This window comes from Myotis yumanensis, unplaced genomic scaffold (genome assembly GCF_028538775.1).
Source record: "Myotis yumanensis isolate MYYU_CA2020_CCGP unplaced genomic scaffold, mMyoYum1.0.hap1 SCAF_14, whole genome shotgun sequence".
Classification (NCBI taxonomy): Eukaryota; Metazoa; Chordata; class Mammalia; order Chiroptera; family Vespertilionidae; genus Myotis; species Myotis yumanensis.
Window position 1 is genome coordinate 12,103,755 of NW_027223765.1, and position 24,168 is coordinate 12,127,922.

General features: G+C 37.4%; 1 protein-coding gene across 38 annotated transcripts in view; it reads left to right on the forward strand.

Annotated features, from left to right (window-relative positions):
• The window catches only part of CLASP2 (cytoplasmic linker associated protein 2), a 140,772-nt gene that overhangs the window by 113,438 nt on the left and 3,166 nt on the right, over positions 1-24,168 (forward strand). For 37 of the 38 annotated variants that reach the window (XM_070391762.1, XM_070391767.1, XM_070391764.1 and 34 more), the window contains 9 exons: positions 2,142-2,285; positions 3,283-3,426; positions 5,753-5,859; positions 7,323-7,476; positions 10,187-10,415; positions 16,790-16,983; positions 17,860-17,988; positions 20,932-21,138; positions 22,909-23,025. In XM_070391762.1, coding sequence (XP_070247863.1) covers positions 2,142-2,285; positions 3,283-3,426; positions 5,753-5,859; positions 7,323-7,476; positions 10,187-10,415; positions 16,790-16,983; positions 17,860-17,988; positions 20,932-21,138; positions 22,909-23,025 — 1,425 coding nt within the window. The remainder of the gene's footprint in view (positions 1-2,141; positions 2,286-3,282; positions 3,427-5,752; positions 5,860-7,322; positions 7,477-10,186; positions 10,416-16,789; positions 16,984-17,859; positions 17,989-20,931; positions 21,139-22,908; positions 23,026-24,168) is intronic. The other variant, XM_070391787.1, reaches the window with a different exon arrangement.

Sequence of the window (24,168 nt, forward strand, 5' to 3'; positions counted from 1 at the left end):
GCAAAGCTATAGGGAAAAATCACTCTTCAGTCCTAAATTGATGTTTTAGGATAGCAAGGAGAAGTTATATGGAGCCATCCATACCTTACACCAAAAATAGAAGTAATGTTCAGATGGGTGACAGGATTAAGAATAAAAAACTTAATGGTTTATAGAAAAATACAAATAAAAAATATGAGATTTGTAAAAATTCTTTTGAAAAATATGAGTCTTTCAGATAAAAGATGGATGTTTGTATAAAATTTTATGTCTCTCACAGTATGCTGTGGTTAAATATCAGAAAGGAAGCAATAGAATAGGGAGAAATGGCAATACAGAGTGACTTTAAGTAAGTAATATTTTAAAAAGTAAATGTAATTTGATGACCTCTTTTTCTGGGTTACACAAACATGTTGAAAATTATACACACCTAATATAGCAACTAGATTATTTTGCCTCCGCTTAAAAAGAATGCATGTTTGTGTTATTAAAGTTACAGGTTATGTATATGACCTTGAGAAATATTCTACTAAAATGTAAACTTTCAAATGATTATATGTGTATTGTGGTTATTTTGCCTGTTGACATAATAAACACCTATTCTGTGAAGCCCTTTTAAAACTTTGCATACCTCTATAAATTGCTAAGGCACTGCACTAATTGAATCTCATTGTTCAGTTATTAATGACAGCAAATTGAAAACAAAATACATTGATGTTCATTTTTTTAATTTACTATAGCACCTTTCAGATATTAGCATTGATAGAAGGTGACATGGCTTCAAGAATACAGAATATTATGTTCTGCTGTATTGAGTGGGGCCTGCAACTGCACAATTAACCATAGTCTCTTTTCTTCTCCATTGTACATTTTACCCAGGATGGCTGATAACTTAACTCTTGGTGTGTGTTTTTTCCCAATTCATTTCATGAAGTTGTAATTCTTAAATTCATTCATTTGGAAATGAAATAACATAATTTGATCCCTTCTGTCTTGTTTATTTGTCTTACTGGAAGCAGAAAAGGGAAAATACACAAGCAGCAGAACCTTATTTTAATATTTTACTTTTTGTATGTTAGCATGGTACTTTCCAGAGACCTTATTTGGACTGACTGAGAAAAATTACACATTAATATCAACAATAAGGGCAGAAAGTGCATAGAAAAATGGATTATCTTCATCTTTGGCAATATGTTTTCAAAGTTGCTCTCTTAATCAAACATTTAAACCTTCCTTTTTCTAAGTCAGGAAAGCAGCATTTATTATGTGTTTGGAACCTTATGTATCTAAGGACTGTGCACTCTGCCAGGTGTCATTTCTAAAGTGTACTAGTACTGTACTAATAGTCTTAGATAGCCCTTATTTATAAATCCTGGAATGTTTGAAGATGTGGCTTTAAAAATAGGGGTTCTCAACCTCTATTTCTTCCCCAACATACCTGAGAGAAGGGAGATAAGTTAAGCGTGGCTTTTTATAAGGATAAAAAAAAGCTAATTCTAAGGAAGAAGTTGTGTACCTGCATCCCACCATGTAGCCACACATCATTCCTGGGAGAATGATAAGACTTTTTAAACCTACATATAACTCTTGTACACATAAGTGTTGTCTTTTCTCCACTTTAACTAGTATAAAATTTTCTGTGACACTTCTGTTGGAAGGTAGTTCTAGCACTTGATGAACCTATTAAAGAACCAGGTCTCATTGTGTGGGTCTTATTTGACAAAAACCCTATATTGCCCACCTTAATTACTCACTTGATTTGTAATGCCTTATTTTCAAAATACTTTGGTTCATTTTCCCAAAAGCCAAATTACACTCAGTTGATAAAGACTGGCTCTCAGGGAGTCTAGACAAGAGTCAGCTATAAGCTCCGAAGGCAGACTGAAGGAGAGGTGTATAATTCTATCAAGAGAGTCTTCAGCAGTTGATCAAACCGGGCAGTGAAACGCCTGGGACTTAAAAGTACTGCTATGTGTGAAAAACAAAAATCCACATTGTCATATACTTGTACCTCAGGTAGGTAGGTGGTTGTTTAATTCTTTGTTAGTTGCTTTTTTTTCATTTTGTATTTGTCAAAAAATAATCACCTAATTGTTTTTGAAGTGTTCTCAGTGTCCCTCAGTGACCATCTGATTGTCCTCTCATTGTGCTTGCTTCTGCAGGTGAAGGTTGCTATCCTTAAATATATAGAAACTCTAGCCAAACAGATGGATCCAGGAGATTTTGTAAATTCCAGTGAAACTCGCTTGGCAGTCTCTCGATTTATCACTTGGACAACAGAACCCAAAAGTTCTGAAGTTCGGAAGGTATGTTTTAATATAAGTTTTAGAAGATAAATTAGAAAAGCAAGTCATTTTGGTTTGCCAGTGAAGGAAACTAATATTTTCAGGTCATTACCAGTTAGCAGAGTTATTTACCTGGGAATATCAAGGCCTTTTTTAAAAAAAATCTTCTGTTGTTCTGTTTAAAATTGTTCTAAGTTTTATCCATTTAATATGAGCATAATGTTCAAACTTAGAATAAAAAACTATTCTTGCCATAATTCTCTGACCTCTAATCTTGTAACCATTCAAAATATTTCAAATCTTTCCCCTTGTACCTATTTTCCTGTGTATTTCAAATAAGAGCTTACACTGTTCTTGACTTATTAATTTTAGGCATTATCTATTGATCTTTTGATGAATTTAGTCATGTATCTGTCTATCTACCTTGTTAAATTTTCCCATATTATTCTTTTTCCTAGATCTTTCCCCATAACCTTCAGAATAGTTATGAATAAATTGTTGGTCACCAAAGGAAAAGACTTACATTTTAACTTTGGAAGTATTCACTCCTATACCATCAGAACTTTCTCAGTTTTTTTTATCTTCACTTGAGGATATGTTTTTTTGTTACTGATTTTAGAGAGAAAGAGGGAAGGCGGGAAGGGAGAGACAGACAGACAGACATCGATCGGTCACCTCCCTTACGTACCCTGACCGTGAATTGAACCCAACCCGCAACCTTGTTGGTGTACCAGATGATGCTCCAACCAACTGAGCTACCAGTCAAGGCTCTAATGTTTTTTTAAGTATTTGTTAGTATTTTCAACATCCCTGCCACATGTCTATCGCTAATATTTTTCATATGCTCAAATAAATAGGTTAAAAATTTATAATAAAGAAATTTTAAAGTGTATAAGAACATCTGTTTTTCTGGGAAAGATAGCCTTGTGTTAGTGAACAGAAATATTGAGTCAAGAAAATGGTCTCCTTTGAGTAACCAAAATATATTCATCTACCTCTGTGTGTCTTTGTTTTCTAGGCAGCGCACTCAGTGCTGATTTCCCTCTTTGAACTCAATACCCCAGAGTTTACAATGTTATTAGGAGCTTTACCAAAAACTTTTCAGGATGGTGCTACCAAGCTTCTTCATAATCACCTTCGAAACACTGGCAATGGAACCCAGGTAATTTTAATTTATTTTCTTGGCTATTATCCTATATTAGAGGCCCAATGCACGAAAATTCGTGCAAGAGTAGGCCTTCCCCTGGCTGCCGGCACTGGCTTTCTCTGACACCCAGGACCTGGGCTTCCCTTCTCCGGCTGCCGGCAGGCACCCAGCACCCAGGCTAGCTTCCCCCTGGCCCCAGCTTCATCAGGAATGACGTCCAGAAGATGTCCGGTCTGATTAGCATATTACCCTTTTATTATTATAGATAATAAAAGCCTAATATGCTAAGTGTCTGGTTGTCCAGTCGGCTCTTCAACCAATCAAAGCGTAATATGCTAATGATATGCTAAGGCCGCTCAACCGCTCGCTCTGATGTGCACTGACCACCAGAGGGCAGACAGTCAACTAGTTTACCAGTTGCTATGATGTGCACTGATCACCAGGGGGCAGACACTCTGACCAGTAGGTTAGCTTGCTGCTGGGGTCCAGTTGATCGGGACTGAGCAAGACTGGTCGGACACGCTCTGGAGCCCACCCACGTTCCCTCCCCAGCTGGCCAACCTCCCACATCACTCCCTGGCCCCGATTGTGCACTGATGGGGTCCCTTGGCCTGGCCTGCACCCTCTCACAATCCGGGACCCCTTAGGGGATATCAGAGAGCTAGTTTCGGCCCGATCCCACAGGCCAGGCCAAGGGACCCCACTGGTACATGAATTCGTGCACCGGGCTTCTAGTATAATATGATGGTTGGTTGAATAATTACTGTGTTTTTTTTATGTGAAGTAAACTTTTGACCCTAGTATGTAATGTTTGCGTCTACATTAGACAGCATTTCTTGAGCCTAATTAACTGTTCTCCCAGAAAGAATAGAATCCCTAGGCCTGTCATGTTTATATTATAATTTGGTATAGATTAGGGTGGTGAATGGTGGCCAGAGTATTAATAAGGAAAGAAATGTGAGCAAGAACTTAGATGAAGGCATTGATTTTGCATGCCATTAAATTAGAACATGCTATTTAGATGAGCCAATTCTTATTTGAGGACTAGAGGGATAACTTATTCCAGAATTAATGTATAAATCCAAAGAGGGTAGTGCTTAAAAAGATGTGTTCAGCCTGGCTGGTGTGGTTCAGTGGTTGAGTGTTGATCTATGAATCAGGAGGTCACGGTTCTATTCATGGTCAGGGCACATGCCCAGGTTGCAGGCTTGATCCCCAGTGTGGGGCGTGCAGGAGGCAGCCAACCAATGATTCATTATTGATGTTTCTACCTTTCTCTTCCTCTCCCTTTCTCTCTGAAGTCAATAAAAATATATATATTTTCTTAAAGATGTGATTATATTTAATAATTACAGGTTTGTCAGTCCAAAGGTGCTAGATATATTGGATTTTGTTTGGGGGAAATAAAGTTTAAGTAAATGAAACATTGCAGTTATATATATATCTAAATGGTATAGGATCATTTATGTAATATGCCTAAAAAATTGAACTTGTTTTTAAAAGACAGACCTTTAATAATGGGTAAAGGAGAAAATAGGTTCACTTATGGCAAGCTTAAAGTAAAGTCTGAATGTTAAAAACAATCTGAGAATAATTTCCTGGAAACAAAGTAAGTTATCTTTTTAAAAGGAGAAAGGATTATTTTGTTACACATCTTAAGAGATAGGCAAATTTATAATATCAGATTTTTATGCCTTTGGTGACTTGTGAAAATCATTTGTAAAACAAACACAGGGAAGAATAAAATTTGAGCCCTTGCTGGTGTTGTGCAGTGTTGAGAGCGTTGGCCCACACACCAAAGGGTTATGGGTTCAATTCCTGGTCAAGGGCATGTACCTGGGTTGCAGGTTCAATCCTTGCCCAGTCAGGGCATATGTGAGAGGCAACCAATTGATGTGTCTCTCTCACATTACTGTTTCTCTCTTTCCCCCTCTCCCTCTCCTCCCACTCTCTCTCTCCCATTCTTTTCAAAAATCAACGGAAAAAATATTTTCAGGTGAGGATTAACAAAAAGAAAAAGGAAATTGGCTCAGAACAGGAAACTAATTTGAAATTCTTAATTTGGGATTGTGTTGAATCTTTGATGAAAAGATATTGGTAATAATGGAAAGTAAGAAGTGGGTGAGGAGAACAAAAAAAGACTAAAGAGTTAGACTTCTAAATGGGGAGAAAGTTTTTTTCTACAGAAATCAGAGATAAGTACATGAATATCTAAATGGTAGATCTATAAATATGGCTTTCATATTGTTCAACTTCTTGATCGTATGCCTTTCTTAAGAGCCTTTTAGTTGAACTTAACACAATTATCATACATTAATATTTATTTGACTCCCTCCATCAGAGTTCCATGGGGAGTCCTTTGACAAGACCAACATCACGTTCACCAGCCAACTGGTCCAGTCCTCTTACTTCTCCTACCAATACATCACAGAATACTTTATCTCCAAGGTAATAAAGGGATAATTTTCCATCATAGTTTGTTATTGCAAATTCCCATTATTGAAAAACAGACATTAATATAATTCAACTTGAATTGAAAGGTTTTAGACAAATAGAAACTTAGTAGATTCAAAAATATAACGTTTATTCCAAAAGTAATCATTTAAATAATAATGTATATGATACAGAATTTTTTTAATAAGTCAAAAGAAAACTTAGCGACATAGTTTTTGTAAATTACAGCTTGTTACATTGAATAGCATATTTAGTTTCTCAATTATGCTGTACAAATCCAATAAATTGCAAATTGTCTTTTAGTCATACTAAGTAAAAATAGTGAGGGCAAGTTATAATGATGGATATTTAGATTTAATACTAGCCAACCACTTCTAAAAGTGGAAAAAATAAAGCTTTATAGACAAAAACAAAAATAGAGAAGGGATAACATTATGTAATACTAATTAGGGAAAATGTAACTGAGATTGGTCCTTAATATAAAATATAACATAATTTTCACACACTTGTGCAATTCAAGCTTGGACTATATTTCAGATGACGTTCTGACTCATTAAAAAACTAATAGTTTTTCCTTTTTCCTGTCCATTTAAAAAGTAGTTTGCATAGTAGTCCATTTGTAGTTATGAGCTGGATTTTTTTGTTATTAGCCATATATACCATAGTATGCTTCATCATATTCATTACAATTATAGGCTACTTTATCGGCATAAGGAAGAAAAATATGTTGCACACTTTTCGTGTAGCCTATTTCTTCCTGTTATGTAACAATTTTAGTAGCTACATTCCAGCTTCAATTGAATTTTAGAATGTGATTATAGAATTCATGCCAATAATATGTTCAATGTTAAAAATTCTCTGCCTTCTTACAAAATTGTGTAAATACATTTATCTCTGTTGTTAGTGAGTTAATTACAGGAGTTAGCAAACCTTTTGCAATGGGCCATATGGTAAATATTTTAAGCTTTGTGGCCATGCAGTCTTTGTCACTTCTACTCAACTCTGATGTTATAGGGTGAAAATAGCCATAGACAATACCCAAATAAATTAGGATTGCTATGTTCTAATACCATTTTATTTATGCACCCTAAAATTTTAATTTTATATAATTTTCATGTGTAATGAATTAGTTTGATTTTTTTTCTCAACTATTTAAAAATGTAAAAAAACATTATTAGATTTCAGGGGCATAGCTTGCTGACCCCTCGTTAATCAGAACATCTTTAAAGGTGAAAAGACAAACCATTTGTGACATGGTTAGAGTCATTATAAGCTATCCTTAATGGGTGGGCAAGGGGACATGTACTTTAAACATCTATATCTGTTGGGTTTTATTTTGCTTTGGGGAATACACATTCTCTAATTCCATCTTTATAAATCTCGTTCATGATTTCCTCAAATGTGTTAGTATTTTAAAACTGCACATAAATGAAAATTAGTTGATGTCTTTTTTATAGTGCGTTTGATTATGACACAGAAAATATGAACTCTGAAGACATTTATAGCTCTCTTAGAGGGGTCACTGAAGCAATTCAGAATTTCAGCTTCCGTAGTCAAGAAGATATGAATGAGCCATTGAAAAGGGATTCTAAAAAAGATGACGGAGATTCAGTGAGTATTTGAATATTCTTACATTACAGGCTTTTTCATTAAGAGTTTTTTGGTTTGGGTTGTTGTTTTTTTTGTTTATTTTTGTTTTTAAATATTTGTATTGATTTCAGAGAGGAAGGGAGAGGGAGAGACAGATAGAAACATCAATGATGTGAGAGAATCATTGATTGGCACCTCTGGCACATCCCCTACTGGGGGTCAAGCCCACAACCCTGCATGTGCCCTTGACCAGAATAGAACCCGGGACCCTTCAGATGCTCTATCCACTGAGACAAACGAGCTAGGGCTGGGTTGTTGTTGTTTTTAACTTTGCTTTCTATCGTTTTCAAACATAATTTTCCAGGGGTCACACAAATACTGTGTATATACCGTTGTTCTGGGTTTTATATTTAGAAGGCAGAGTTATGTCCTCAAGTTCTTTGTAGATTTTCAGATAGAACTGAGTACTGTGGAGTTTTTAGTTAAAATGTAAAGTGAATCTATTTTAGATTAACTGGTCAGGAAGTCTCCAATCAGAATGGTGACATTTGCATTGAGACCTAAATTAAGGAGAGGAGAATTCCTTAAAAGAAATAGCAAGTGCTGTAAAGACAACTAGATGAGAACACCCTATCCATAGTTGACGGCCAGGGTGAAAGCCAGTGTAGTTGGAGCATTATGAAAGAGATGAGGAGCCCTAGCCAGTTTGGCTCAGTGGCTAGAGTGTTGGCCTGTAGACTGAAGGGTCCCAGGTTCTATTTCGGTCAAGGGTACATGCCTGGGTTGCAGGCTCAATCTCCAGTGGGGGTGTGTAGGAGGCAGCTGATCAGTGATTCTCTCTCATCACTGATGTTACTATCTCTCTCCTTTCCTCTCTGAAATCAATTAAAATGTATTTAGAAAGAAAGAAAGAGGCGAGGAATGGCACCTGGACCAGATCACCTGGTTCTTGCAAGACAAAACTTGGCACTTAGGTTTTTTTTCCTTGTTAAATGTAGTGACAGTGATTTGCATTATCAGTTGTTTATGTGCTTCCAATAAGAGTATTATGATCTCTCTTTCTCATATTTGCATTGTTGTATAGTTTGTTGCTTCTGCCATTATACAAAGCAGTTATTTTTTATTCCTTAGGCTTTTCTCTGACAGCTAAACTTTCCTCAAAATAAGCTATCCCACTCTTTCCTAAGGAATCTATGGTTTCTCACGGTTTTCAAAATTGGAGAACCTTGTAGTGCTTCAGCACATTTCTAAAGGGCTCCCCCCTCTCCCTTCCTGGCTTCTTTCCTATTGTTGTTTTTCTCTCTGTGCCTTTCTGGCAGATGGGCCTGGTAAACTGGATGCTAAAAACCAGCTAACCACTCACACTTAAAGTTCTTTATCCCAAAGGTTGCGAGTGGTAGTAAGGACAAGTTAATAAGAATCACTGCTTGATTGAGACTCTTCCCCTTCCCCCAAAGACAGAGTACATTGCAAGGAGCTGGCATAGTGAGTTTGAATCCTGTTTCCTGGCAATTGTTAGCTAGTCTGATTATTACTTTATATATATATAAATATATATAAATATATAAATATATATAAATATAAATATATATATATATTTCTATTGATTTCAGAGAAGAAGGGAGAGGGAGAGGGAGATAGAAACATCAGTGATGAGAGAGAATCATTGATCGGCTGCCTCCTTCCCCCCCACCCCCCTTACTGGGGGTCGAGCCGGCAACCCAGGCATGTGCCCTGACTGGGAACCAAACTGTGACATATTATCACTTCTAAGCCTCCATGTCTTCATTAGGAAGGTAGGGGTATTTCTGTAAATCTTAGAAGTTATTGTGAGTATAATAAGTCACATGACTTCATCCAGCCCAGACCTGAGCTCCAAATTCATACCTCAAGTGCCTGTTTGAACTCCTAATCTTTTCTTCTAAAACTGCTCTTTCCTATCTTAGTTGATAGCAACACTACTTGCTCAGCCAACTGACAAGACAGTTGTTCTTGTCTCCTCTCTCTTTCTTGTCCTTCATACTCAGTCTGTCAGGGTATCTGTTCATTGTACTAGTATTCGTGTCTTCAGAATATATCTGAAATCCAACCACTTCTCACCACTGCCTTTCTGGTTCCAGCCATCATCATCATTAATTCTCTCACCTGGATTATTAAAATAGGCACCTAACTGGCCTCCTTGATTTTGCCTTTGCCCTCCTAGTCTATTCTTACTCCTCTACTCACCTCGAAGGTCCCTGTCTCAGAGTAAAAGCCAAAGTCTGCACAACACACTTTTCTCCTTTGTTGCCTCTCTGGCTTTATCTCCTCCTACTTTCGTCCCTGTTGAGTTTTCTTCAACCACACTGGCCTCCTTGCTGTTTCTTTTTATTTTTTATAATTATTTTTGATTAATTTTTTTAGAGAGAGAGAAGAGAAAGGAGAGAGAAACATCCGTTTGTTGTTCCACCTATTTATGCACTCATTGGTTGATTCTTGTATGTGCCCTGACCAGGGATCCAACCTGCAGGTTGTAAAAAAACAACAGGTTTCTTTACATCTTTACTATAAGCTTTGACATTTTGAATGTAAGTTTTAACTCATGTTGATTTCCAGTATGTAAATTTTTTTCAGCTGTTATTGTTACCTTTTTAAAATCATCTTTTAAGCAGTAGGGAAAACTTTTCTTAGAATTTTGAATTGATACTTGAAAATTAGTTAATGTGCTATGCCTTCCCCTTCCCGTTAATAGATGTGTGGTGGTCCTGGGATGCCCGACTCAAGAGCAGGAGGTGATGCTACTGACTCGAGCCAAACAGCCCTTGACAATAAAGCCTCATTACTCCATTCCATTCCTGCTCACTCCTCTCCGCGCTCTCGAGATTATAATCCGTACAACTATTCAGACAGCATCAGTCCCTTTAACAAGTCTGCTCTCAAGGAAGCTATGTTTGATGATGATGCCGACCAGTTTCCTGATGGTATGTATGCTCTGTGTCATACTGTTACTGCCTGTGTTTTGGAGGCCTGATCATCAACGAAGCAAAAGATGCTCTTTTTTTGTATCCTAAGAAGTAGGGATCTTTGCAATGGTCAGGTTTTCTCCCATCTTCTAGGAGCTCATTTCTTTTCTTTTCTTTTTTTAAAAATATATTTTATTGATATTTTACAGAGAGGAAGGGAGAGAGAGGGAGAGAGATTTAGAAACATTGATGAGAGAGAAACATCGATCAACTGCCTCCTGCACGCCCCCTACTGGGGATGTGCCCACAACCAAGGTACATGCCCTTGACCGGAATCAAACCTGGGACCCTTCAGTCTGCAGGCCAATGCTCTATCCACTGAGCCAAACCAGTTTGGGCTAGGAGCTCATTTTAATGGTTTGGTAGATATCTTCCCAAGAATTGGAAACAGTGATCATCCTAAGATAATCCTTGAAATGAAGAAACCCTTAATGGCCTCCCAAAAATAACTGAAACCAATGGTAGCTTATAAATTTATCTTTAAACACCATTTCAGTCATTAATTTTTATACCAGAATGACAAAACTCTGAAGGAATACCCATTCTTTTTTTTTTTTCCTTTGTTGTTAATCCTCGCCCGAGGTTGTTTTTCCATTGATTTTTAGGGAGAGTGGAAGAGAGAGGTAAAGATAAAAAGAAACATTGATAGCAGTTGGTTGCCTCCTGCATAAGCCTTGACCAGGGCCCAGGCTGGGGAGGAGCCTGCAACCAAGGTACGTGCCATTGACTGGAATTGAATCCGGGACCCTTTGGTCAATAGACTGATGCTCTATCCACTGAGCAAAACTGGCTAGGGTGGAATATCCATTCTTAACAGTAGCCTATTAAGTGTGAAGCCATAAACATATGCTTTAATAAGATATATCCAAGAAACAAATATGGGAAAAGCTACCATTAAGATTTGGAGTCAGGTTGAGATGGCCCTGGTGAGGTTGAGACGGCCCCGGTGAGGCTGGGATGGCCCCTGTGAGGCTGAGACAGCCCCTGTGAGACTGAGACGGCCCCTGGGAAGCCAAGAAAAATACCACATGATCTCACTCATTTATGGATAATAAGGACCATTATAGACTGATGAACAAAAATGGATGCAGAGGCAGGGCAGAATTGAGCAAACTGTCAAACTACAGTGGGAAGCCTGGGGAGGGTTGGGGGGAGGGGGGAGGAGATCAACCGAAGGACTTGAATGCATGCATATAAGAATAACCAATGGACAGAAGACACTGGGGGGTGGGGGAGGCCAGGGGAATGTCAAGGGGGGGAAAAAAGGAGACATGTGTAATACTTTAAGAAATAAAACAAAATTAAAAAAAAAAGATTTGGAGTCAGCTTATAGGTCTATAGGTCTAAGCTCTAATGCTTACAATGGACTTAAGTCTAAGCTCAACATTACTAAGCTGCAAAGCTTGAAAAATTGGTTGACCTCCCTGAGTCTCAGTTGTCATTTTTAAAAGAGGATGGAGATGTTGTACCACCTGCCCTTCTGATCACAGTATGCAGTAAGGTTCAGGGAAAAATGTATAAAAACTGATTAGAAAGAACAAAACACTGCAGATATTTTATTTTTAATAATAAAGAATTACATTTTCTCTACCAAATGATATGATCCATTAACTTTTTTATTTTTCTATGAAGACTCAATGTGGGTATCTTCCTTACTCTGCTTAGGAATCTGTATCCCCAGTGCTGGTCATTTGTAGTTTTTATAAATGAAAAAATATATATGTATGTTTTTTTAATTCATTTTTTACAGAGAGGAAGGGAGAGGGATAGAGAGTTAGAAACATCGATGAGAAAGAAACATCGATCAGCTGCCTCCTGCACATCTCCTGGGGATGTGCCCGCAACCCAGGTACATGCCCTTGAATGGAATCAAACCTGGGACCCTTCAGTCTGTAGGCCGACGCTCTATCCACTGAGCCAAACCGGTTTTGGTGGAAAAATATATTTAGAAAAATATATATAGAAAAATATATATTTAGAAAAATATATTTAGAAAAATATATATAGAAGAATCATATTTTTACTAACTTCTCATGTTAAGAGAATTAATATAGCACAAATATTACAAAGTCAAAATTATGATAATATAGCAAGATCACCCCCTTATTGTCTAATGTTCTCCTTTACCAACTATTATATATTTTCCATTTGTTAAAGGAAGGCATCTTTGGAAGTTATATAACTGAAACCTAAACAGGGTAAAATGTTTTTGAGCTTGAGAATATAATTTCTTCACTGCATAATACTTCTTGATAGACTGCTGAAACATAGGTAGCCATTTTTGGTTATGTAATCATTCTTTAAAGATAGATGAGCCCTCAGTTAACCACATAGTTGTTGCTCCAAGCTTCATATACCAGTTGTTTTCATTGTCTGTTTTTACTTTTAGTTTTGAGATGGAGAAGCCTTGTTTGCCATTATTTTACTGTGAACATTGCTGATAGTATCCTTTTTTAAAAATTTTATTGACTTTTGTTGCTGTTTTGATTTTCCTTTCAGCCACCATACCCCACCCCCAATATGCAAAATATCTTCTCTTTTTTATTTTAAAACCTAAAACTTTTGGGAGAAGATAATTATTTTGTTCAAGTCAGAAATTCCATAAAGGAAATTGTTTTAAAATTCTGAGACTAAGTATGTCTCACTCAGATCTCTCTGTACATATTTACAGACAGATACATTAGTGATAGATTTGTCAAAATTAACAAGTCAGAAAAAAGACATCTAGTGTTCATGTCTGATTATGGCCTTTGTAAAGTTTACCAGGGACTATAATATTTCAGAATACTGCCTCTATTTAGGATGTTATTGTATCCAGGGGAGACTCATATCAGAGTTTGCCAAGTTGAAAGAATATTCTATATTTTTTGAGCCCTGCACCATACCCCAAAATTATGATAATATAGCAAGATCACCCCCTTATTGTCAGAATTGTAATTGTGCCAGCATTTGTCATGAGGACATGAGGCAAATTAGCCTTAGTGAATTAATTGTATTCCAGGCCCAGGTCCTCACCATGACACTAGGAGGTGATTCTTTTTTTCTTTTTTTTTTAAATATATTTTATTGATTTTTCAGAGAGGAAGGGAGAAGGATAGAGAGTTAGAAACATCGATGAGAGAGAGACATCGATCAGCTGCCTCCTGCACACTCCCCACTGGGTATGTGCCCGCAACCAAGGTACATGCCCTTGACCGGAATCGAACCTGGGACCCTTGAGTCCGCAGGCCGACTCTCTCTCTATCCACTGAGCCAAACCAGTCAGGGCTAGGAGGTGATTCTTACTTTCTCATTTTACTGATAAGAAAACTGAGCCCCCATAATGATTAAGAACATGTCCCTATCACACAAAGGGCAAGAGGCAGAGGTTTGGTAAGACTCCAGAGCCTGTGTTTTGTTTTGTTTTCACATGACCACACTGCTCCTGTGTCAGGCACAGAGGAAATATAGTTGAGTATACTCTAACTCAGTGGTCGGCAAACTGCGGCTCACGAGCCACATGCGGCTCTTTGGCCCCTTGAGTGTGGCTCTTCCACAAAAGAGTCATACTTCTGCGCATGGGCCACGAAGTTTCGATCGCACTGTACGTGTGCACCCACACGTGGTATTTTATGGAAGAGCCACGCTCAAGGGGCCAAAGAGCCGCAAGTGGCTCACGAGCCACAGTTTGCCGACCACTGCTCTAACTTAATTCAGTACCTTAGGTTTACTAGTATCTTATTTATATGGTATAAATAGTTCAGTTTTGTAACAAATAATTTATGTGCTTTCTTTGGCAGAAATTATTTTCCTATGTCATCTCTAGACCATTCTGTGTCTAGTCATTTCTAATTTATCTCCTAGAGTAATTACAAAGGCTGTATTTATGGAGAAAAGAACTGGGTTCCTTTGAAAGCATTTTCTTTTGAATCCCATTTATTCAGCTGAAATGAAACATGCTTATCAGAATGATCCTCTTATATCAGTGGGAGTCTGATAAACTTTCCAGGAGTGGTTTTTGTGGGGTTTATTGAGATGTATTTATCCTGCTGTAGTAGTTCTTGTTAAACCAACAATATTGTTCTAATGTCAGTCTATACAAATGAAACTATTATAGATAATATCTTCCTCCAAGTTAAGATCTTATCTTTGAGCTCAAATTTCTTCTTTTTCATTGTTTTGCTTTGCATTTTGCATAAGTTCTCCTTGACCTTCCAAAAACCTAATTTGGTTCTCCTTAGTGATCAGTCTTTCCAGATTACCTCAAGACTTTAAATTCAATAATCACATTTTGTGCTCTGTGTGTAAGTTTTTGGGGACAGAGTTTCTTAGTGCTGTAGTTTTAGTTCCATGAAAGCTGTCATAACAAACTTTCTTTTAATGGTCAATGAATGTTGTCATTACCTGTTTCCTATCATCAGTTCGCTCTGCTCTAGTTGAGGTCATATGTTCTAAGAGCTGAACTTGATTTCATTTCTTCAGGTTTCTGAATCCCCTTACATGGAATATATTTTTCATTTTCCTACTTGTAGTTGTGTGTTCCCTGAGGCCTATATTGTCAGGCCGTTGGTACCTCTAGGTCAGAAGCTAAGCAGCTGGCAGGATGAGACATGGTAGCTTATTTTAAGGACCAATAGGGAACTATCTGGCAAAGTGCAAGCTTAAGGCATTTGGGGGAAGAGTGCTCTCTCCTGAGCTTTTTTTATGTGGGCAACAGCCCTCTCCCAATGCCAGGTTCACAAGCCTTCTCTGGTCTGTTAGGATCAGCAGAATGGTAGCCCTTTCCCACAAAAGGCCAGCATGCTCATACCAAGTAGGCTAACAGAGAAGACTGCTCCATGCTGTCTTTCTTGGAGACTCAGGAGAGGGAATGGCCCAGGGGGTGCCTTCCAGGCTCAGGCACCATATTCTGTGCTTTATTTGTTTGCTTGTTTCAGAGAAGGAGTTAGTAAGGAAAGGGGTCTATGGCACAAGCTCAAGCCACTGCCTGCCCAAGTCCCTCAAGGCCTGAACTTATGTATTTTATCATCAAAACAATATAGAAAGAACTCTGTTATTTTGTAACGTTCTAATGTGAACTTTTGGACTTAGCTGTTTTTCCCACAAAAATTATTCAAAACATTATCTAATGACTGTTATAAGACATAAATAGTAAGTGTCCTTTAACATTCATAAAATTTATGATTTCATAATTATACTTTAAAAAGGCAAAAACAGCCCTGGTCGGTGTGGTTCAGTGGTTAGAGCATCGGTCAGCACACCAAAGGGCTTCCAGGTCAAGGGCACTAGCCTGGGTTGCAGGTTCAATCCACAGCCCAAGTTGGGGCTCGTGTGGGAGGCAACCAATCAATGTTTCTCTCTCTTTCTCTCTCTCTCTCTCCCTCTTGCCCCTTCCCTCCCTTCCTTTTCTCTCTCTAAAAATTAATAGAAAAATTCTTGGGTGAGGATTAGCAACAACTAAAAACAAAAACAAAGGAAAACTTAACAATATTGGGCCCAACTCTAGACTCTGACATTTAAAAATATTAAGTATTTATACTGCCTCTTCTATCAAACTATATTTCAGAGTAATTAGCTCTAGTTGATGAAGTTACTCTCTACAGAAGAATTCAGCTCATTTTTAACTTCTAATAAAATAAATTGATTTAGCAATCATCAGAGGGTGAAACCATTAGTGAAAAGATTGACAGGGCCGAAACCGGTTTGGCTCAGTGGATAGAGCGTCGGCTTGCGGACTGAAAGGTCCCAGGTTCGATTCCGGTCAAGGGCATGTACCTGGGTTGCGGACACATCCCCAGTAGGAGATGTGCAGGAGGCAGCTGATCGATGTTTCTCTCTCATCGATGTTTCTAACTCTCTATCTCTCTCCCTTCCTCTCTGTAAAAAATCAATAAAATATATTTTTTAAAAAAAAGAATTGTTTAAAAAAAAAAAGATTGACAGGGAACTTTACAGTGGTGGGATCAAGTTACTACCATTTAAATACAGTGATCATTGCCTCTTGAGATGCCACCATATAAATGCATACTTAATAAGTATGTAAGGGTAAAATAGTTGGTATTTGTGATAAATGTTTCAGGAAAAAGGGTGCACGAAGATGAGGTAAAAATATGATTGTTAAATCTGGGTGATCGGTATATGGAGGTTCATTATACTGTAATCTCTCATGAATTTTTATTTTTAAAAGTTTTAAACTAATATTGGTGTTTTGGAAATGATAAATGGAAAATAAAATTACTTAGTTCCTCTTGTTTTACAGCCAGCATTGTTTCATGTTATGAAGTTGTTATCCCCATACTAGTGAGAATTTATAACCTATAAAGTTACAGAATTAATGCCATGTCCTTTGACAGATCTTTCCCTAGACCATTCTGACCTGGTTGCGGAGTTGTTGAAGGAGCTGTCGAACCATAATGAACGTGTAGAAGAGAGAAAAATTGCCCTCTATGAACTTATGAAACTAACCCAGGAAGAATCTTTTAGTGTTTGGGATGAACACTTCAAAACAATATTACTTTTACTGCTTGAAACCCTTGGGGATAAAGAGGTAAATGGCATAATCCTATATAATAAAAGGCTAATATGCAAATCGACCTAATGGCAGAATGCCCGATTGCTATGATGTGCACTGACCACCAGGGGGCAGACACTCAACACAGGGGCTGCCCACAGTGGTCAGTGTGCTCCCACTGAGCGCTGCTCAGCCAGAAGCCGGGCTCACAGCTGGCAAGCGCAGCGGCAATGGTAGGAGCCTCTCCTGCCTCCGCAGCAGCTCTAGGATGTCTGACTGCGAGAGGACACAGGCCAGGCTGAGGCACCCTCCCCCCTCCTCCCAGTGCATGGATTTCATGCACCGGGCCTCTAGTGTCTAAATAATCGCCTGTTTTTCTGCCTTGGGTTGCATGTCACTGCCAATTAACCAAGCACTACGCAGATTTGGAAATTGGGAAAACGGGTCTCTTCTGCTGCTGCTTTCTGCATGGAGTTTTCACTGTAAAGTGCTTCTTCTTGTAAACCAAGTAGCCCAGCGATTTTGAATGATTGACAATGGCAAAAATGAAACATTGCTGACAGGTCTTTACAGGAGAGTACAGGTTACTTGTTTTGCCTACTTAAATTAGTTCAGAAGTAAAAGTTCCTTTTTAATCGTATTTAGTTGGTTCTCAATTTTTTTTTATTTTTTATTTTTTTTACTCCCCTCCCCTCTGCTCGCCCTTTGGTTCTCAATTTTTTTAAGATGTGTGATATGTTTTCAACTAGAGATGTGAAAACTTAATTATGCAATATTCCACATACTTTATGTAGTTGTCTATGATCCCCCAACCCTCACCTCAGTATTAAGATCCTTATATTTTAGACATGGGAAATGTAAAAGATTATCTACAACCCGAAATATTGAAAACATTAAAATGTTTCTTCTTAGCCTACAATCAGGGCTTTGGCATTAAAGGTTTTAAAAGAAATCCTAAGGCATCAACCAGCAAGATTTAAAAACTATGCAGAACTGACTGTCATGAAAACATTAGAAGCACATAAAGATCCTCATAAGGAGGTAAGTTACCTGACCCTTAAATTATTATTATTTTATTCCTAGTACTTCTGATATTACAGCAGTCGCCCCTTTTCCTCAGGAGTTATGTATCAAGACCCCCAGTCGATGACTGAATCTAAAGGTGGTACCGAACCCTATATTTACTATGTTTTTTTCCTACACATAAATGCCCATGATAAAGTTTAACTTATAAATTAGAGTAAGTGGTTAACAGCAATAACTAATAATAAAATAGAACATTTATAGCAATATAATGTAATGAAAGTTATGTGCATGTGGTCTTTCTCACAATATCCTACTAATAGCACTCTACTCACCTTTTCACTAAAAGGAAGCTCTTTACAGCTCCTCTTTGGCACATCTGAACTGCCAGCATCACAACTCTTGCGCTTTGGGCCATTATTAAGTCAAAGAAGGGCGACTTGGAACACAAGCACTGATACTGTGACAATGGATATGATAACTGAGCTCCTACTAAGTGACAAACAGGTGGTAGTGTATATAACGTAGGCTATGCTGGACACAGGGATGATTCACGTCTTGTACAGGACAGAGTGGGATGATGCAAGATTTCATGATGCTACTCAGAAGAGCATGCTGTTTAAAATGTATGCTTTCTTACTGGAACTTTCCATTTAATATTTTTATACTGTGGTTGAGTGCAGAAAACTGGGGGACTCCTATATTGCATAAAACATAAATGTTGCTTAAAAAGTACCCTTATCCATCATTTCCTTAATGAACACTTACCTTGATTTTCAAGGTAATATCTCATTGAGATACAAGCATATATTTCTTCCTATTAAGTAAATTATTGTGATATCATGGCTAGCTCTAGGAAATAATTTATCTTATTTCATTTTCTCCTTCATGTCACTTTTCGTTTTTTACTTAGAGTTCACCAATGTTATCTTCACATTCCACTCATCAATAAGAATTTAGTTGTTGTTTTTTAAGTAATGAAGATAAGAATCGTTACTATTTTAAAGTGGTAAATTGCCTGTATGAGCTGGATATCTGTTAAAAGTTTATTAAATAGCTCAGCTGGTATGGTTCAGCAGTTGAGCATCAACCCATGAGCCAGGAGGTTACAGATTGATTCCCAGTTAGGGCACATGCCCAGATTGCGGGCTTGATTCCCAGTAGGGGGCGTGCAGGAGGCAGTCGATCAATGATTCTCTCTCATCATTGATGTTTCTGTCTCTCCCTCTCCCTTCCTCTCTGTGAAATCAATAAAAATATTTTTTTAAGTTTATTAAATAAAATAATGAGGACATCTTGCCTGGAAGAGTCTAATATTGCCACGACCACCAGTGACGTTGATAAGACAATCATGAGGATTTTTATAAAATCTCAGAAGTAATTAGAAAAGGAAATTTCACATAGGAACTGCAGTTCTAAGAGAAAGCACCAGAGCAATAGCATTAGGTGTCTGGTAAAACAGACATGAGCAAAAGTCAAAAAGGAAAGTTAAAATAGCAGTGAGACAAAATAGATCAATACTTAATGTAAAAGCTAAAACTTTAAAAATCTCATAAGAAAACAAGTGTAAATCTTCGTTACCTTGGATTAGGCAGTAGTTAGATAGAATGCCAGAAGTAGAAGTAACCTACAACAACTATTAGAAAGAAGATAAATGGACTTCATCAAAATTAAAAACTTTTGTGCTTCAAAAGACGTTATAAAGAAAGTGAAAAGGCAATCCACAGAATAGGAGAAAAATTTTATAAATGATGTGTCTGATAAGGGACTAACAGCCAGAACCTATAAAGAACTTTTACAAACCAACAACAAAGAGACAACCCAATTAAATGAGCGAAAGATCTGATTGACTTTTCTGCAAATAAGTTACACAAATGGCCAATAAGCACACAAAAAGATGCTCAGCATCATTAGTCTTAGGAAAATGCAAGTAAAACCCACAGTGAGATACCACTTAACACACACCAGGAAAAAAGGCACTAAGAAGTGCTGGTGAGGATACAAAGAGACTGAAAGCCTCTGTAACCCCCTTTTCAAAAGATCTGACTGTGAACCTTAGAGGAGAGTGAATCATAACTTTTAAATCTGCCTGGATTTTTATTCAGATTTTTTTATTCAGCTGTTGTTTAACATCTTGCTGAGTGTCTAAAAAACTAAGAGTTTAGTTACCCACCTTCTGACCCAAATAATGCCTGTAATATCCCTATTTTTACAAAAGATAAGGTTGACATTCTTAAGGTGCTATAGCTGAAATTAGCCCTGGGTCTTCTGACTTCCAGTGTATTTTTCCCTGTGCCTTTCTGAGCACCTCTCACAGATTGAGGTCATAGGAAGACACTACCAAAGTAGCATGAAAAGCAATAATTTTTACATGTTTTCAAGACCATCACTAGACATTACAGATTCTAGTAAGATTGACAACTGTTTCTTCTCTTTATTGAAAAAGCAGTATCATACCTTCCCCATGCCCAATACAGAAGGAAAGAAAATCATTATGAACAGAAGGAGGAATAGCATGTTACTTGATAACGTATTGAATGTTTTATGTTGTAATTATGTGGTAAAAGGGGACATAGCACTCCTGGAGTTGAGGACACTAATAATGAGCAGCATCTCAGTGTGGCTGATGCAGACTCCACCTTGTAGTCTAGGTAAATAGAGCCTTCACTTCCCTGCACAACTAGACCACAATATGATTTTAAAATCGCTTTAGCCAACATTAAAAGAACACAAAAGAAGGAAAAATGGTTTAATAAAGACCGATGAATTCATTTCCTAACTTCAACAGTTACATTTTGCCAACCCTGTTTTAGCAATACTCTTACTTTTTATTTGTTTAATATTTTCAAAGCAAATTCCAGTTGTTATGTCCTATTACCTATATCATGAAGTTTGTACTTCCAGGACACAGTATAGAAAATATATTTTTATTACTTCCCTACTCAATTTCCTTTGTTTTAGGTGGTGAGATCAGCTGAGGAAGCTGCATCCGTGTTGGCCACTTCAATCAGTCCAGAGCAGTGCATCAAAGTGCTTTGTCCTATCATCCAAACTGCAGATTACCCCATTAATCTTGCTGCAATCAAAATGCAAACAAAAGTGATAGAGAGAGTGTCCAAGGAAACTCTTAATCTGCTTTTACCAGAAATTATGCCAGGCCTAATACAGGTAAGCAGCTAAGCTTGGAGGAATAAGCTAGGATAGATTTGGGATTCTGTTATTGTAGGCACTTTTCCAGGCAACACTAATGGCATGACCACGCTTGCCTTTTTGCTCTGAACATCCAAGACTGTAGGCAGGTGTGGTGTGTGTGCACGTGTGTGTGTTAAAATATACATAATATAAAATTTACCATTTAGTCATTCTTAAGTGTGCAATTTCGTGGCATTAAATACCTTCACAAGATTACACAACCATCACCACTATTCATTTTCAGAACTTTTTAATCATCCCAAATGGAAACTCTGTACCCATTAATCAATGATTCCCCATTCTTTCTCCACTCAGTCCCAGGTAACCTCTATTCTACTTTCTATGTTCCCATATAGTGTTTGTCCTTTTGTGGCTGGCTCATTTTATTTAGCATAATGTTTTTAGGGTTCATCTATGTTGTAGCATGTATTCCAATTTCATTCTTTTTTTGACTGAATAATATTCCATTTATGTTTATACCACAATTTGTTGGAGGGTTTTGTGGTGGTGGAGGTGGTGGTGGTGGTGGTTAATCCTCACCTGAGGATATGTTTCCATTGATTTTTAAAGAGAGTGGAAGGGGAAGGGAGAGACAGAGAGAGAAACATCAATGTGAGAGAGACATATCAATTGGTTACCTCTGTGTGTGCCCTGACCAGGGATCAAGCCTGCAACTGAGGTACATGCCCTTGACCAGAATTGAACCCGGGACCCTTCAGTCCATGGGCTGACGCTCTATCCACTAAGCCATGCTGGCTCGGGCTATACCACAGTTTGTTTACCCATTAATGTGTTGTTGGAAATGTGGGTGTTTCCCTTTTTTAATTAACTTAAATATATATTACAGCGAAATTTCTTGTACTTATATGTATATATCTAGAAATAGAATTCCTAGGTATTACCAGATTCCTCTCCAAAGTGGTTGTAGTAATTTACAGTCATAGATGTAATGTGGTTTTTTTTCTATGCACACAAACCCATTCATATAAACATTATGACAAATATGGAATTTATAACATGCTTTGCTTAACTTCATAGATTATGATATTTCTGCCATCCAGTAAATAATATTATATTATGTTATTTTAATTCAGTAGTGTGTACCACTATATTAAGACCCCCTCCTGAAGAGAATTAATCATTTATTTCTTGGTGCATTATCTATGTGACTTTATTCTAAGCCCTAAAATTTTTAATTGTGAGATCCTTGAAGATCAGATCCAAATACCTTTCTTCTTGGTCTATGCTTTGATACTAAGAATAGAATATATATAACATGTATATGTCATATATATAATGAATACTGAATAAATGTTTGGATGAATAGTTGGAGCAGTGGTAGGGATGGGACAGATATTAAGCTTAACTCAGCCTGGATTATAGGAGCACCCGACTGCCAGGCCAAGGAGATTTTATTTGCTAGTGAGGAGCTGTTGAGTTCCATAAAACTGAATGCATTAGGGAGGTTAATCTGGAGACTTTTTGCAGGGTGGATTGGCAAAGAGGCAGCCTCAGAGTCAGAGAATTGCAGCTTTCCAGGCTAAATAAAGGACCTGATAAGGAAGGCTAACAGTGGAGGTGCCACAGGGGAGATGGAAGGAGAGAGGGAATGTCTGCCCGAAAAGAGTGAAAAGTTCATCGGTCACTAAAGCTTGAGATCTCATCTTCAAGTTGCGTCTTCTGTCTCTGTTGGATGGTGCTTTTCTCAGATCCCCCAGGAGTGCTAACACAGACTTTTCTCCCTAGGGTTATGACAATTCAGAGAGCAGTGTTCGGAAAGCTTGTGTCTTCTGCCTGGTGGCTGTTCATGCGGTAATTGGGGATGAACTAAAACCACATCTCAGTCAGCTTACTGGCAGTAAAGTAAGTAGAGCTGCTTTGTTCTAAGGATGCTGACCATGGTACCTTCTTCAAAATTTATTTGTGTGTGTCTGTGTTGATACAAAATTTATTTTTGTATTCAGCTTTTAGTAAGTCATGCTTTGAGCATTCAACTTATTCGTCCTACCGTTTGCATTTTAGCTGTTTCTACTTTCATATTTGCCACTCAGGGGAAGTCAGCAGTTTGGTAGGGTGACTGGTAGATTGCTATGAAAGAAATGCCTACCAGATTCTGGCTATTTAAAATAGCCAGCTTCTTTGTCACTCCCACAACCAAATCCTTACCCTCAAAGACTGTTTAGTTAAAAATAGGCAGGGTTATACATTCATGGATTATTTTATATCTCCTAAAATATGGACCACTTGAACATATTTAAATTTCCCCCTATGAACTATGGTAAATATTTGTTCTCGTTCCATTCTTATTTTGATCCGGATAAGTGTACAACTTTGATTGGTATGTTGAAAAAATAAGTCTTGCTTTTCTCATTTCTTTGATACTACCAAAATTTTGAAATTTGTTGTAGAGGGTGAGGATAGATTATGATTGTTGAACTGTGGCTTATAAACAAGTTAATAGGAGACACTTCAATTAAAGAGTTTCCCCAAATCTGAATGATTGTCATTACTATGATCATATTTATTTTTAAAGTAGCAAAAGGGCAGAAAAATACACATAAAGGAAAATGAGCTCAGGTATAAACCTTTCATAAGTTATACATAGATTAAGGCAGTGGTTTTTAAACCTTTCTGGGGTTAATCTCATCTCAAGAAAAATAAATACATACAGAAAATTTTATACCTAGTTGCAGAGGATGCAATGAGTCCCTGAATCCCATGGACACTGGGTTAAAAACATTTGAATTAAAGAGTTAATATTAAAAAGGAAAACTTTCAGTAATAAAGTGGTTTTCAAAAAAAAAATGGATCCCAACTTTTGTTATGAGCTTAAATTAGGTCCTGATAATTCAGAGTTGTCTATAGAAGGATTAAAATTAAGCACCTTATTGGGATATTAGGCAGCCAGTAATAATGTTGCATATGAAGACAATAGGTAGGTAGGGGAGAAATATTTGGAAATGACATTTGATGAAAAAAAATGTATATGCTCTGATTACAAACTTT